This window comes from Microcaecilia unicolor, chromosome 6, assembly GCF_901765095.1.
Source record: "Microcaecilia unicolor chromosome 6, aMicUni1.1, whole genome shotgun sequence".
In the NCBI taxonomy this organism is placed as follows: domain Eukaryota; kingdom Metazoa; phylum Chordata; class Amphibia; order Gymnophiona; family Siphonopidae; genus Microcaecilia; species Microcaecilia unicolor.
This window is the reverse complement of record NC_044036.1, coordinates 62105052-62122210: the sequence shown is the minus strand read 5'-3', so window position 1 is coordinate 62122210 and position 17159 is coordinate 62105052. Positions and strand designations below refer to the sequence as shown.

Genomic DNA, 17159 nt, shown 5'->3' with positions numbered 1-17159 from the left:
TAATCGTTCTTATAGACAATGTGCTTACGTCAGCAGGAGAAGGGGTCATTCAGTTTTTCAATGAATCCTATATAATAATTTGCACCTCCAACATTCTACGTCTGGATGCCTGGGTTCGTATCATCCATTCCCACTCATTGCCCCGCCCTTGCGTCAAAACGTAATGACGTCAGAGGGTGGAACAATGAGGGGGAAGGGAACGCTGGAGGCGAGATGATGTCAGGAGGACAGAATCGCGGGACATTGAGGGGAGGGAGGGAAGGGGAAGGCAGGGCAGAGGAGAATTGATGGACATGGATGGGATGGAAGGACAAACTCATAGGCACCCCATATAAGAGGCTTGGGGAGGCTAAGCCTCCCTAGCCCAACTGTGACCTTCCCCTGGCTGTGGCCCCCCCAAACACAGGGCTGCCTGGCGCAGCAGCGCTGCAGCCAGGCAGCTCTCGAATGGTCCCTCCGCTCCTTCCCACCCTCAGCTCCCCGATCGACAGCCCTCCTCTCTGTTCCTCCCCCCCCTTGTGCGTGTTTAACTCTTTTACTTTCAGGCGCAGCGACGGCAGTGAAGAGGGCAACACAGCGGGCTCGCCTCCAGCTCTCCCTTCCCTCACACAGTGTCCCGCCTTCTGCGATGATGCATTGCCTATTTCCGCGAGGGTGGGACACTGTGAGAAAAGGGAGAAGCTGTGTTGTCCTCTTCACTGCCATCGCTGCGCCTGAAAGTAAAAGGTTTAAACGCGCGTGGGGGGTAAGGAATGGAGAGGAGGGCTGTCAGGGAGCTGAGGGAGGGCAGGGAGAATCGCTGGACATGGATGGAAAGGCAGGGGGAGAGAAGAGATGGCTGGAATTGGAGAGGAGGGGAAGGGGAAAAGAGATCGCTGGACAGGAGAGGAGGGCAGGGGAGAGAGGAGAGTTGCTGGACATGGATGGATGTAGGAAAGGGCAGGGGAGAGAGGAGAATTGCTGAACATGAATGGATGGAGGGGAGGGGAGGGAAGTCAGGAAGGAGATGCTCATGGATAGAGAGGAGGGAAGAGAGGAGAAATGCTGGATATGGATGGAGGCGAGGGGAAGAGAGGAGAAATGCTGGACATGGATGGAGTCTGCATACTCTTTATCTTTTAAAAAATACTATAAATAAAAATCACAAAAAAAGATTAAAACAAACAAAAATAATAAAACAATCCATATCTCATACCCCTGGAGCATATTACTCATTATACACCCTTCCGAATTACTTATGACAGAATATTATGTCTCCTAACGGTTCCTTAAAAACATAATCGCCATTACATGATAACCTTGCTAGCGCCCGTTTCATTTGTGTGAGGAACAAGCCTTTTTTTTACTAGTGTTTTAATAAAAAGTTGGCCATTGAATATTAGTGTTTAAGCCACTAGGTTTGATTGTGTTCAACTGGTGAATCTACTAGTAATAATTTCAACTCACAATCTACTCCAAGTACTGAACACTTAACTTGTTCAATTATAAAACACTTAGGGGGGGGGGGTCTTTTACTAAGCCACAGTAGCATTTTTAGCTCATGTAGAAAACAGCTGGCAGTAAATGCCGAGACACCCATTATATTCCTATGGGCCTCTCGGTGTTTACCACCAGCTGATTTTTACCATGAGCTAAAAGCACTAGTGTGACTTTGTAAAAGGCCCCCTTAAAATGATCAAAAGCATGTTGAAGCATTTTGCAATGAGACATCAAAGATGCCCCTAATTTTTCATTACTCACACTGGATCTGTGCTCATTAACTCTGACATACAAACTATGTATTGTCTTACCCATGTATGATTTCTGACATGGGCAAATCAAAACGTTCATTGCAAAATTAGGTTTATAATTAGTGGCACATTTAAGTAAATAGTTCCTGCCAGTGACTGAATTTTTGAACTTGGTCACTTCTAACATCACAGTGATATGCTTTGATGTCCCCATGCATACCTCCTACCCACCCCCATCCTCCCACCCTGTCAGACTGTCATAGTAATGCTTGAATGTTTTCACTTATATACACTGTCAGCTAGCACATTTGTTTATTTCCGATCTGATGAAGAAGGGCAACCTTCGAAAGCTAATCAAGAAATGTATTAAGTTATGTCCAATAAAAAAGGTGTCATCTTATTTTCTTTTCCATGTTTTATTTTGTATAATTTCTATTGATAACATCACAGTGCAAATTTTGTAATTACGCCCTCTGCAACATCTGTGTCCAAACTAATGGCACGAATTAACAACCTGATCTACTCGTAATGTAACGGAACTCAAGATCTCTTTAAGGTTATGTGTCCTGGAAAGAGCAATTTGAATCTGATGATCTTTAAACACCGGATGTGTTCTCATTATGTCCCAGTTCCTTTTCAAGATATTTGCCGCCACTTCCCCCCTGTCGACAACCGTAATACACGTTTGTACATCTTTCTCACACTCTCTTCGTCTAGAAGACTGCAAAAGCAAAGTTCAGTCACGATATTTAAATGTCAAAATATATAAATGGTTAAAAAGAGTGCATGATTTGAGTGAAAATGTTTACATTTTGCACACAATAGGAGGTTTTTTTTTAGAACCTATGGATATAAAGGGACCTTAAATGTGGACTTTTTCAGCTATTTAAGTCTATGCGCTTGGCCATATGAGGTCCTTTCCCCCTATTTTTACATCAAATTCTATTCAATAAATCTGTTTATTCCATATATTTAGTTTAGTAGATATACTTCTTTAGTATTGTAGTGTAATTTTTTTCCATCTTGTTTATTGCACTAATATATTTGCACACAGATTAGTACAATATGCACCTGTTTTACAGTGAACACATTTGTAGCTCAGATTTTCTATCTCATTTAGTTGGATTGGTCTTGAAGAAGAATGGATTTTTTGCAATGCATTTCATTGACACATCATAAGAATTACGTATAAGCAGTAAGGTTTATGATCTTTCAAAACCAAATAGGAGATTTTTTTCAGCTCCCTGTGCTGACTTTTCCATGTAAAATAGTCAGTAGGAACTGAGAGTCCATCCTGAATGAATTATGTTGCCTATTTTAATTCTAATACATCTTAAAATTGTAAAGTGCAAATGCAATCTTTCATTGCATCTGGGACCGAACAGATTAATTCAACAGCACAGTCTGCTCTAGTTAGTACTTGTGATTTATGCAACAGTTTTCCATAACTTTACATGAAATATCGGCTTTGACCAGGGAAAAGTTAAAAATCTATATACCATGATAGGAAAGGAACTGCCATGTCAGTTTAGTGTGTTTGTCTGTTCTAATGGTGAACCTAGACTTTTTGTATAGATCAGATCTTCAGGTACTTCCTTCTATCTTGCTAACATAATTGAGGCATATATTAGAAGAGTAGATATTAGTGTGGTTTCTTTTTTGAAAGAATAGTGTTTGGGAGAGCTGCTGAATTTATTACAAAAAATACAGATGAGTAAAGGTTTCTCCAGTGGCTGTTACAGCTGCTGATTTGGAATACTGTTGTGCAGCACACAGACAGAGATATCACACAGGCACTGAAGGAGGGAGAAGTTGGCCTTGCAGAGCAGAGAGCCAAAGGGAGCCAGAATTAGAAAACCAAAAAAACTTCATGACTTATTACGAGGGAAACAATGGCACAGAGATAACATGGATAGATCTATAGAAAGATGCAGAGTCACAACATGCCTACATACCATGGTATATAGATTGTGTACTGCCTGATAGGGTTTATGTTTTAAAAACAAGTTACCCTGTTACCTCTACCTCTTTTGTGAAAGCTATTTTATTTTCTATTTTGCTACCATTTTGTTCGCTTTTCCTTATGAATTTGCTTCAGAAACTTGTCACCTGTGTGCAGGAAACCCTAAACTTGAAATCTTCCTCTTTTTGTTTTTCTTCTAGGGGCATTTGTTGTATGCTGGACCCCCGGAATGGTAGTTCTGCTACTCGATGGTCTGAACTGCACCCAGTGCAGGGTTCAACATGTAAAAAGATGGTTCCTTTTGTTGGCTTTGCTGAACTCCGTTGTGAATCCAATCATATACTCTTACAAGGATGAGGAGATGTGGAGGACCTTGAAAAGAATGATCTGCTGTTTCTTCTATGATGCTAGTGACCGACGGCCCTCGAGGGTCCATTCAGCAATAATGAGTACCAGAAGTAATGACACCACCAGCCAGTATATGGATGACAGCATTAACCATGGGACTTTAAATGAGAAAGGAAAGTTCTGAATGATGAAGGAATGTCTTTTTCAATACAGCTGCAAGACAGTTCATAGCAGATTGGCATTTATAAACAGCCTATGTGAAGAACATCTTTTCATCTTCAGAGCAATTGAATTCTTCAAAACATACTGTAATATGATAGTTGGAAATTTTTAATAAGGAAAATCCTATACCAAATGACATTGATATAATGGAATACTCTTAAACAATTGACTGCTACCAATTTTATGGAACATTCTTAAACAATGGACTGCTACAAACTTTACATTTGCACTGAAGTTATGCATTTATAGGTTTCTTTATGCAGAAAGTATTTGTGTATTTAATATTCATGTTGACAACAAAAATCAGAATGGTTTGCTGGTCAGATCTCATAAGCTTGCATCTCCCATGCATCTTAAACTTCCCCGGGTGTGCTGCTTGCATGCAATTAACTTGATTCATACATTTTTATCCATCAGTGCATCAGTCTTGGATGTAGGCTTTACCTGCCAAACTATTAATAATAATAATAATAATAATATTAATAAGCATGGCCTGTCAGAGTGGCTCATTTGACTTTGTCCAGCACACACAACCCCACCATGTGGCCACTCATTTGCAGGATTAAAAAAAAAAAAACTTAAGTTTGACTGAGTTATTATTTCAGAACAAGAAACGCTGAATGCTTATTTTATATTTTTTTTAATATACAGTTTGCAAATTTTAAATAGAACATAGAAAAGTATATATATCTAAAGGCAGAGTTCCATATATGTAATGACCATAGTGATCTTCTAATATTATTGCACAGTCATCTGTTCCAAGGATAAGATATTGGCTAACACCTGCTATGTACATTCTTCAAGATTAACAGTACTGGCGGAGCATGTTTGTCCCTGAATAATTAGAAGATGACCATCAAATTATATGTGTACAGTTCACAACTGTCTTGACTACCAAAGTTCGGTGCATACACATTTTAACAAGCCAACCATAACTGTCCCGTTGAAAGATGAACTACCACGTTGTAAAGGCATAACACATTGCATTGTACTTGATCTTTGGAATAGAGAGGTCTGATTTGATGAGAAATTTTGTCCCATTTTGTGCCCGTGAGAAAGAAATCTTTTAGAATTCTGCCCCAAGGTGTGGCAGTCAAATAAAAAAAAAAAAGTATTTAAACCTTTGTCATTAGGATCTCCTATATTATTGGTTCTCAATCCATTCCTCTAGAATAGCCTGACCAATTGGAATTTAAGAAGATCCACAATGAATATACATAAAAGATATTTGCATACATTGGAGACAGTGAGTTCAAATATAATATACAAGGAGGCATATTTTCAAAGCACTTAGCCTTCCAAAGTTCCATAGGTTTCTATGGAACTTTGGAAGGCTAAGTGCTTAGGTCTGCATATCCTGAAAAATAGAAGACTGGACAGCAGTCTCCAAGGAATAGGCTGAGGATCACTGTTCCCATACAACAATTTCCTGCTATGCATAAAATGGCAGCACCTTATGGCATCTGCCTTTGATATATAGAAGTTTATTCAAGTTTAAATATTGCTGATGGCTAGTGTGTAATCTTTTGATGATACACTGTCTTCCCATGTGTCTGTTATACGGCAAGGCACCTACTCCGTTTTGAAAGCTTACTTGTATACTTGGCACCAGAAACGAAATAACAGTCAATTTCCCCCAGAATTGGCTGCATGCATGTTATAAAAGTATTAAATGGTAAAGTGTGTCGGTTTGTGATAGCATGAAATGCACTTTGTAATTTCATAGAAGTAGTATTGTGTATAAAAATCTCATTTTAAATCAACTCATGCACCAAGTACGCATTTGCATATAATCTAATGAAGATGTTTGTGTGCTGTATAAAACACAAAATGTTAAAATGTGTGTTGAACAGACCAAAAGTTGTTACAGATATTTTAAGTTAGCAACAAAGTAAACGCGGAAGGTCAGCAGGTGAGTCCTGCATTGATCCTATTGTCAATGGTTTCTGGTATCTGTGCTGTCTCCTCCTTTCCACTGCCTTGGGAATAGTGTGGAGACGTCCTTTTCTATTCTTCAGATAGTCTGCTGTTTGATATGATTTGACTGGAAAGATTGGATGTGGCATACTGTGGGATTTTGGAATCTCTTTCAACTATATTAGCATTACAGAAGATTCTGGTTTCTTGTAAACATGGTGTCATGAAACGCCTAGCCACCCGCCTGGGATTACCCTGCGTCCACTTAGAGGGTCTATCCCCAGCACAGCTCAGGTCCACCTGCACCTGCTGCTCATGCTCTATACTAGCACCCTTCTCCCACTGACTGGGTCACAACCGCCTCTGGGCAAGTCTCTTGTTCTCAAATTATCCCCAGTGATTTCTAGGTTACTGGAGCCACACTCCCAGTGGTCCCACAGTTCCCAGAAAACAATCACAAGCCCAACACACAAACCACCAGGATTCTTTATAAGTCCAGACAAACAGGGCGAAAAACAATTATGTTTATTCTCTTAAAAAATATTGAACAGTGGAACAAAATAGTGGAGTTGGCAAACAATAACAGGTAACTGAAATATGGATCAATTATAACACTAACTAAACACTTGCATACTTCCTAGAAAGTACCTGGGGAGATCAGGACATATATCTGTTCACAGAGCTTCAGCAAAGAGATCTCTCTCTCCTTCTCCCGGGCTGAAATTGAAGTAACAGCCAGCATCTGCTGGGTAATTTCAAACTCCAGGCCAATCAGAGCCCAGAACAGTCAAGTTTCAAATAAAAACTGGTTACATCACTGCAAGGCACTTCCTCTTATCAATGTGCTAGCTAAGAAAGAGGAGTCAAGTCCTCTGGAAACAGCTTTAAGCATAAACATGCACCATCTGCTGGCCAAACTAGAGAAATACTCTTCAAAATTAATTTAGGCAGGAAAATATCCAATACATTTTACAGGCTTAAAACACACTGTTTCTTCATACATAGGAATATCCTTCTGTAAATTGAATGCCATTTTATTAAAATCTGTCCCTGGGGGTTTGTCTCAGTGAAGTAAGTGCAAGTAATTTCATGTAAGATTGACAGATACATCATAACAACTATAGGACTCTTCCAGCTTCAGGTGCTTATGAGTGTGCCTTACATTAAGTAGTGCTGAAAACCATTTTAATTTCACAGGAAGTTCTTTTAGCTTCTTTTAAACTATTTTCTTCATTTTATCATTGTTGCCCTTTTGAAAATTAAATGCTGCTACAGTAGATTTCCTTAGTGACTTCACTCCAGATATCAGCTCAGATTTTATCATGTTATGAACACTGTTTCCCAGCAGACCAAACACATTACCTCTCATTCTATGCCCTGCATTCTACTAAGGACTAGATCTAAATAGTTACTTCTCTTGTTGGTTCCTGTACCAGTTGCTCCAAGAAGCAGTCCTTTATTAGATCTAGGAATTTTACCTCCCTAGTGCTCCCTGATGTAACATTTATCCAGTCAGTATTAGGGTAATTGAAATCACCCATTATTATACTGTTGCCCAATTTGCCAACTTTCCTAATTTTGTAAACATTTCTTCCTCTGTCTGTCCTGTACTGGCAGACAGTAGTGCAGCCCTATCATAATGATGTCATGCTGCTGTTTCATGTAGAATGCTTATTTTATTTGACTCAATTCTCTCTTTACCATGTAGCACAACCCCTGCCCCCTCCAATTCGATCCACTCTATCATTGCGATATAATTTGTACCCTGAGTGCCCCATTGATTGTCCTCCTTTCACCAGATCTCTGAGATGCCTATTATCTCCCATATTATTTTTTAGACTTGTAACATTTGTATGTAGACATTTCAAATTGTCTTTTTTCCTAGCATCCACAAGCTGCTTTGAAGTTGATGGGGATAATTTGCATCCTTTACTCTGTTCTCACATTAAACACTCCTGGCTTTCTTTCACCATTATTGAAATCTCTCTAGTGGGATTCCTTAAAGATCCTGTTTCAATAGTATCTTTCAAGTATACTCCACACCAAACCATGTGCTCCTGGGTGACTGCCAGTTTCCCCCCTCATTTTACTTTAAAAGCTGTTCTATCTCCTTTTTAAATGTTAGTGCCAGCAGCCTGATTGCATCCCAGTTAAGGTGGAGTCCGTCCTTTCAGAACAGGCCCATGTATTTCCATAAGTAAAAACAGTTTTATGTGGAGAAATTGCCTTTATAAAATTGTTCAAATTATATTCAGATAAACCTATGTGGTTATAGCATGCATGCAAAGAAGTTAATCTGATCTAAAGAAAGGAATTCCTAGGGGCAGTGCTGGGAAGAGGTTTAATATGCACATTTCCTAAGGAAAGCTGGGAAAGATATGTGTACAAATATCAGGTGTAAATGTGTATGGGTGTTTTCCATGGAGTAAATTTCAAAGTAGCAATGTAGTATCAAGAGAACTCTACAAATGGTGCTGAAAAATCAGCGCTTGAAAAACTGATGCTAAATCCCAAAGAGAAAGCCAGATGTCTTCCACAAACAATCCAATGAATCGACCGCAAGGGTGGAAGGAAAAAAAATGTATGAAGACACTACAAAATGCTGAAAACGTGGTTTGCAAGTTCCAGGCACGTAGACTCTACACTGTCTGTTTTTTGGCTAATCGAGCCTTCATCAGGAATCAACTGCTGAGTCTTGGCCAGATGTGTAAAGTCATTAAAATTGTCTATGAAAAGACATTCACAGGTATGTCACTGTTTGTTTCTAATCATTCTTACTTAACTGTTGAGCTCCCACGTTTACAGCAGCCTACACTATTATTACAGCTGCTGAGCTCCAATCTTCATTGTAGCCTGCTCTTGGGAAGGCTTTCCTCAGCCATCATCTACCATCTTTCACAACACAATTTCAAACCAGGCAGATGGTTGGTGATGCCAGCAAGCACCTCCCACAGTAAGCAGCCTGCTTCTGAGGCTCTACTTCCATCAGAACTGCTGAGCTCCCACTCTGTGTAAGCCTGCACATACTTTAGAATTGTTGAGCTCCCACTTTTACAGCAGCCTACACATTTCTTGGAACTGCCGAGCTCTCATTTGTCAGTAGCCTACACTCTTATTAGAGCTGCTGAGCAGGCGGTTTGTGATGCCAGCATGCACCTCCCACAATAGGCAGCCTGCTTCTGAGGCGTCGCACCAAAGGGGCACATCCCTTTGTGCATCCCTTCGTGCATCACTTCAAACTTTATTGAGGTGTGATCCCTCAGAAGAAGAAGATCCCATATTCTAGTACCTAATAAGGTCTCCTATCCTCTTTGAACTTGAATACAACTACTGAAGTGTTAGTCCATCCTACTCCTCCCTCTAAACATAATCAGTATGTGCAGTTCAGAACCCCAGTCTACCTAGGAGGCTATATCGGACCTTCCTTGATCACTGCATTGCAACAAACCAGTCAGAAGGTGCACCAAGCAGTTGATATTACTTCCCACTCTACTTTGAATCTGATTACAACTGCTGAGGCGCCCCTTCATGCGTGACTTCGATAGCATCTTTGGAAGGTCTCTGAACCAGGTTTCTTAGTCAATGCCTTTTGTGAGTAACTTCGATAGTAACTTGACAAATGCATTCCAATGACCTAAGAACTGACAGTCAACAATAGCAGAATATCAAAGTGCATCATTTCCCCCTACTTGGATTTGCACAGATGTCAGTGAGTTTACTATTTGTTAACTCATTTATCTATAATTAGTTTATCTTATACCTCTTTATGTCCTTATTATTCGACTCCTCACTCTAATTCAGGTCATTTTAATGCTGTAGTCTGACACAGACAGTATTTCTTACCATTCCATGTCTATTTTGGTTTGCAAGAATTGATAGATGCCTTCTAGCATCACTAGGAATCGCCACTCATTATTTTATAGACCTCTATAGGGATCTCCAAGCTGAAGAGCCCTAGCCGCTTCAGCTTTTCCTCATAGGGAAGTCGTCCCATCCCCTTTATCATTTTTGTCACCCTTCTCTGTACCTTTTCTAATTCCACTATATCTTTTTTGAGATGCGGTGACCAGAATTGAACACAATATTTGAGGTGCGGTCACACCATGGACCGATACAAAGGCATTATAACGTCCTCATTTTTGTTTTCCATTCCTTTCCTAATAATACCTAACATTCTATTTGCTTTCTTAGCCACTGCAGCACACTGAGCAGAGGGTTTCAACGTATCATCATCGATGACGCCTAGATCCCTTTCTTGGTCAGTGACTCCTAAAGTGGAATTTTGCGTTACTTAGCTATAATTTGTGTTCCTCTTTCCCACATGCATCACTGTGCACTTGCTCACATTAAGCATCATCTGCCATTTAGACGCCCAGTCTCCCAGTCTCGTAAGGTCCTCTTGTAATTTTTCACAATCCTCTTGCGATTTAACAACTTTGAGTAACTTTGTGTCGTCAGCAAATTTAATTACCTCACTTGTTACCATCTCTAGATCATTTACAAATATGTTAAAAAGCAGTGGTCCCAGCACAGACCCCGGGAAACCCCACTATCTACCCTTCTCCATTGAGAATACTGACCATTTAACCCTACTCTCTCTTTTCTATCTTTTAACCAATTTTTAATCCACAATAGGACACTACCTCCTATCCCATGACTCTCCAATATCTTCTGGAGTTTTTCAAGAGGTACTTTGTCAAATGCCTTTTGAAAATCTAGATACACAATATCAACCAGCTCACCTTTATCCACATGTTTGTTCACCCCTTCAAAGAAATGTAATAGATTGGTGAGGCAAGATTTCCCTTCACTAAACCCATGTTGGCTTTGTGCCATTAATCCATGCTTTTGAATATGCTCTGTAATTTTGTTCTTTATAATAGTCTCCACCATTTTGCACGGCACCGGCGTCAGGCTCACCGGTCTATAATTTTCCGGATCTCTTCTGGGACCTTTTCTAAATATTGGCGTTACATTGGCCACCCTCCAATCTTTCAGAACCAGCTCGATTTTAAAGATAAATTACATATTACTAACAATAGGTTCCACAAGTTCATTTTATCAATTCTGTCAGGACTCTAGGATGAATGCCATCTGGTCCAGGAGATTTGCTACTCTTCAATTTGTGAAATTACCCCATTACATCCTCCAGGTTTATAGAGATTTCATTCAGTTTCTTCGACTCATCAGCATTGAATACCATTTCTGGCACCGGTATCTCTCCCAAATCTTCCTTGGTGAAGACTGAAGCAAAGAATTCATTTAATCTCTCTGCTATGGCTTTGTCTTCCCTGATTGCCCCTTTTACCCCTTGGTCATCTAGAGGTTCTGATTCTTTTGCCGGCTTCTTGCTTTTAATATACCTAATATACACATGCCCTAATAACCTTATAAAATTCGCCCCCCAGCAACTCAAAACAGACCTCATGACGCACCTGAACTATATGCTACAAAATGGTCTCTTCCCAAAGGATAAAGGAAATATTCTACTTACCCCTATACCTAAAGACGCAAAGAAAAGTACAAGTGACTTAACCAACTATCGCCCAGTAGCATCTATCCCGCTGATAACCAAACTAATGAAAGGCATGGTGACGAAGCAGCTCACTACCTAAATAAATTCTCGATTCTTCACGATTCTCAATCAGGATTCTTGTCTAACCATAGCACCGAAACAGTACTAATCACTTTACTGACTAAATTTAAACACACAATCGAACTGGCAGCAACATACTTCTCTTACAATTTGACATGTCCAGTGCCTTTGACATGGTTAACCATGGAATATTACTAAACATCCTAGAATACTTTGGAATTGGAGGTAACGTTCTTAGCTGGTTTAGAGGATTCCTGACCACAAGATCATACCAAGTGGTAGCTAACTTGATTACATCAGCCCCTTGAATACCTGAATGTGGAGTTCCCCGAGGATCTCCCCTCTCGCCAACCCTTTTCAACCTAATGATGACACCTTTAGCCAAGTTACTATCCAATCAAAACCTCAATCCATACGCATATGACGTCACGATCTACATCCCATTCAAACATGATCTAACTGAAATCACCAATGATATAAACCAAAGCTTCCAAATCATGCATTCTTGGGCGGATGCATTTCAACTAAAACTTATGCAGAAAAAACACAATGTCTCATACTTACTTCACAACATTGATCCTGTCTTACCTACAGCCTTGAATAAACTAATTACCTGTCTAATGGGTTAAGCACAACAAACTTTGCCTGAACCCAAATAAAACTGAGCTTCTCTGGGTCCCTAATACTCTGGTCATGTACCTGACATCAAAATCTCTTTTGGGAAGTACAAATTCTCCCTCAAATCATAAGTCAGGAACCTTGGAATACAGATCAATTCAACACTTTGATCCCCAAATTCAAGCAACCTTCAAGAGCTGCTTCTACTGCTTACAACAACTATGCCGCCTCTCTCCTTACATCGAGAAGGGAAATGGGACTTGATATACCGCCTTTCTGAGGTTTTTTTTTTTTTTTTGCAACTACATTCAAAGCGTTTTACATATATTCAGGTACTTATTTTGTACCAGGGGCAATGGAGGGTTAAGTGATTTGCCCAGAGTCACAAGGAGCTGCAGAGGGAATTGAACTCAGTTCCCTAGGATCAAAGTCCACTGCACTAACCACTAGGCTACATTAAGACTGGATTACTGTAATGCACTCTACAATGGTCTTACTACAAAGGGTCTGCACCAGCTCCAATTGATACAGAATGCTACAGCAAGACTCATAGAAGGTTGCAAGTGACGTGACCACATCACACCATTTTTGCAAAATTTAAGTGACTACCAGTACAATATAGGGCTAAATTTAAAACTCTGTGTCTGAACTTCAAGACCCTTAAAGGAAATGGCCCCGCGTACTTAAAGAACAGGATGATCCACTACACACCTCCAAAGACACTATGGTCCTCCCAAGGGGAATCCCTAACCACACCCTCTCCAAAGGACATTATACGATGTGATACCCATAAGCAAACCTTCTCTGGAGTAGCCCTCACACTCTGGAATGCTCTCCTTGAAAGGCTCTGCTTAACACAAGACTATCTCTACTTCAGGAAGCAGGTGAAAGCTTGGCTCCTCAACCAGGCCTTTGATGGAAGAAGTAAGTAACCTGTTAGTCTCACACACACATATACAAGGAGTGACACGGGCTGCACATACTGCAGCAGTACATGTTTATCCACTCCTACCCCAGGTAAGGTAACATATAATCATGTCTCTGACCTCAAGTTCAACTTTCTTTAAATTAGTCGCCTTATTTTCTAACTCCTCTTACCTATTTATATGTTCCATCTTTGCTTATACCCTACGCTGTCTATTAAAATGTTCTATTACATAGTGTTGGTATTGTAAGTAGTATAGTATGCCATACTTCGTATTGTTATGTGAATATTTTTACTGCTGTAATTGTCTATTGCTTATGTTTGGATTGATTTATTCTTATTGTACACCGCCTTGAGCGAATTCTTTCAAAAAGGCAGTAAATAAATCCTAATAAATAAAATAAATACAACAAACACATACTCATCAAAGTCCCATTGTCAGTTACTGACATGCATTCCTACCTGCCCCTACCCATAGGTTATACTAGTGCTCACTCGGATGTCAACAAAAATGAAATCATCAAAGATTGGATAACTGAAGCTCAATTTGGTCTAGCCCTTAACTCTGAAACTTGGCTACATGCAAAAGATGATCCAGCAATCCTAGACATATGTCCACCTGGATACTCCATTCTTCATTTCCTCAGAGCCAAAAAGAGAGGATGTGGCTTATGTGTTATTTATAAATCATTCCTTCAGGTAAAAACTATGACTGAATTGCAATCTCCTAACCTAGAAATTGTTGACTGCTCTATAAAATATGATTCCCTATCCAAATCTATCTGCCTCCTAGTACTATATCGACCTCTCAATAGCTGGAACCTGGCCGAGGCCGAACTAACTGAATTTATATCTAACATATGTGTCATTGATGACAATATCATTTTGATTGGAGATATCAACTTACATCTTAAAAATCCTACTAATCTACATGCTAAACAATTCCTTGATTTCTTTAATGCCTGGCAATTCTCACTCTTCAATGGAATGCCCTTCCAGATCAAAGGACATCAGCTAGATTTATTAGAAACCTATTAACTTTCACATTTCTGAACCAAAGTGGTCCCTGATATCTTGGTCAGATCATAGCAGCCTTTCTTTCAGCTAAACTGGAAAGAATCCACCCATTCATCTAAACCTACTAACACATCACATACCTTCAAAACCAGAGGTAAAATTGGTCCCTCAAAATTTTGGTCAAATGAACAACTTGGTAACTTATTTACTCCAATCTTTCTACTAATTTCATCCAACAATGGAACAACACTTGCAAAACTGTTCTAGATGAACTTGCACCAATTACAAACAAATCCCAACCAAAAAAGAAGTTATCACCATGGTTTAATGAAGACCTACAAATAAAACGTAAATGTAGAAGACAAGAAAGAATTTGGATCAAAAACAAATCCAATAAACAATGGACTAATTGGAAAAAACTCCTTAAATCATATGAGCATGATTATCAAAGGAAAAACCACTTATTATTTAAAACTAATATGCAAAAAAAATAGTTAATCCACAAAACCTTTACACACTGGTAAATAAACTGTTGAGTACTCAACCTGTAACAACTACAAATGAACCCACTCCAACAGCGGATCAATTGGTGTCATATTTCGAGCAGAAACTAACTAAAATCAGACAAGAACTAAATAACTTCCTAATATCAATAGATCATTTTCTTAATCTTTATGATCCTTCACCACAATGCTCCCAAGCAGACAGAATCTGGTCAGCCTTTCACCCACTTACAACTGATCAAGTCAATACATTCTTCACAATTACGCTAAATTACAATGCCTACTTGATAACTGCCCTAGTTGCCTTTTCAAATCAAACCCTAATTTACTCATAAACTATTTGCAGTCAAACGTAACTTTAATGCTATCTCAGGGCCTATTCCCCCTTCAAAATGGCAACATTATTTACACTCCCATACTGAAGAATACCCAAACCAGCCTAAATGTAGTCTCTACCTACAGACCAGTAGCTTCAATCCCATTATCAGTAAAGGTAATGAAGGGGTTATGCTATCTGAGGGCCTATTCCCTCCTCAAAATGGCAACATTATTTTGACTCCCATACCAAAGAATACCTAAACCAGCCTAAATGCAGTCTCTAACTACAGACCAGTGACTTCAATCCCATTATTGGTAAAGGTAATGAAGGGGTTAGTCATGCACCAACTAGTAGATTATCTCCGACTTCACTTCATTTTACATAGCTCACAATCCGGTTTTAGACCTTCTCACAGTACTGAAACTGTTCTCACCACCCTCCTAGCTAAATTTAGATGAGAACTTAGCTTTGGTAATAAAATATTAATATTCCAATTTGATATGTCCAGTGTCTTTGACACTGTTGATCATAATATCCTTCTAAGCATCCTTGACCATTACTAAATTTGTGGAGCTGTGCTAAAATGGTTCACAGGCTTCCTAAGATCTAGATCATACCAAGTGGAACAATCGGGTATAATTTCATCAGCATGGTCCCCTGTTTGTGGTGTGCCCCAGGGCTCTCCATTGTCCCCCATCCTATTTAACATTTATGCAGACAATGTTACCATCTATATTCCATTCACTAAAGAAATAAATGAAATTACTCATATTATCAGATTAGGTATCTCTCTAATGGAATCTTGGGCATCCAATTTCAAATTAAAACTAAACACCGATAAAACTAAATTCTTTATAGTTACTAATCCTCATCACACTATAAATTTAAATCATTTACTATTGAGAATATTACATATCCCCTTGATTCAACTATGAAAATCTTAGGAGTACAATTGACCAATTCCTCACTCTAGATAACCAAATTTCCAAAGTGGTCTCAAGTATCTTTAATTCATTATGGAAACTGAGGAGACTAAGACCATTCTTCACAAAATCAGTCTTCCATACCCTAGTTCAATCCCTAGTCCTAATAAAATTTGATTACTGCAACTCTACTTACACAGGACCTAAAGGGGATCTCAAAAAAACTCAAAACACTGCCACACATCTCATATTCAGGCTACCATGCTTCACCAAAGCAACCCCTCTTCTGTATGATTTGAATTGGCTGCCAATAAAAGAATATCATACAAGCTATGTACCTTCATTCACAAAATTGTGTATGGTTCTGCCCCAATATATATGAACAACCTCATTGAATTACCCTCATGCAATTCTTCTAAATCATCTAGAGTATATCTTATTCTACATTCCTGAATTGTAAGAAAGTAACCTATAAAGCAATCCGTACTGATAACTTTTCATATCAAGGCACTAAAATTTGAAACGCCTTACCTAAAACCATCAAATGCACCAATGATTATTTGTTATTCTGAAGTCTATTGAAAACTTACTTCTTCAGTCTAGACTTTAAAGAAATAATCACTCTTCTCAAATAAACTCATGTCTATCCCAGTTAATCTTAGCCCTTTACTTTTTTTCTCCATATTTCAATTATCTAGTTTAAATCACTAAGGACCCCTTTTACCAAGCTGTGGCAAAAGGGAGCCTGTGCTGGTGTCAGTATGTGTTTTTGATGTGCGCCGAAGCCCCCTTTTACCTCAACTGGTAAAAAGCAGGTCTTTCTTTTTTTTTTTTAAATGGCCATGCGGCAAAAGAAGCACTTGCTGCGCACCATTGAGGTGGCAGTAAGGGCTCCAGTGCTAACCCGGCGATAACTGGGCAGCACATGGCACTGCCCGATTATCACCGGGTACACACTGGCACTACAACAATAAATATATTTTTGTAGCACCAGATATGATGGCATGCTTAGGGTGGGAAGTACTGCCAGGCTGCTGCAGTAGCCTGGCGGTACTTCCTTTTTAGCGCATGGTAAACC

The 17159-nt window shown here is 39.4% G+C and overlaps 2 protein-coding genes across 2 annotated transcripts in view; both read left to right on the top strand.

The window, feature by feature from the left end:
* LPAR3 (lysophosphatidic acid receptor 3) overlaps nt 1-6401 on the top strand; it is a 119679-nt gene extending 113278 nt beyond the window's left edge. Inside the window, exon 3 of the mRNA XM_030205610.1 lies at nt 3894-6401. Within this exon, the coding sequence (XP_030061470.1) occupies nt 3894-4225 (332 nt within the window). The 3' untranslated portion in view covers nt 4226-6401. The remainder of the gene's footprint in view (nt 1-3893) is intronic.
* Nucleotides 6402-8883: 2482 nt separating this feature from the next.
* Nucleotides 8884-17159, top strand: part of LOC115472439 (retinal guanylyl cyclase 2-like) — a 140396-nt gene continuing 132120 nt past the window's right edge. The window contains exon 1 of the mRNA XM_030206728.1: nt 8884-8926. Coding sequence (XP_030062588.1) covers nt 8884-8926 — 43 coding nt within the window. The remainder of the gene's footprint in view (nt 8927-17159) is intronic.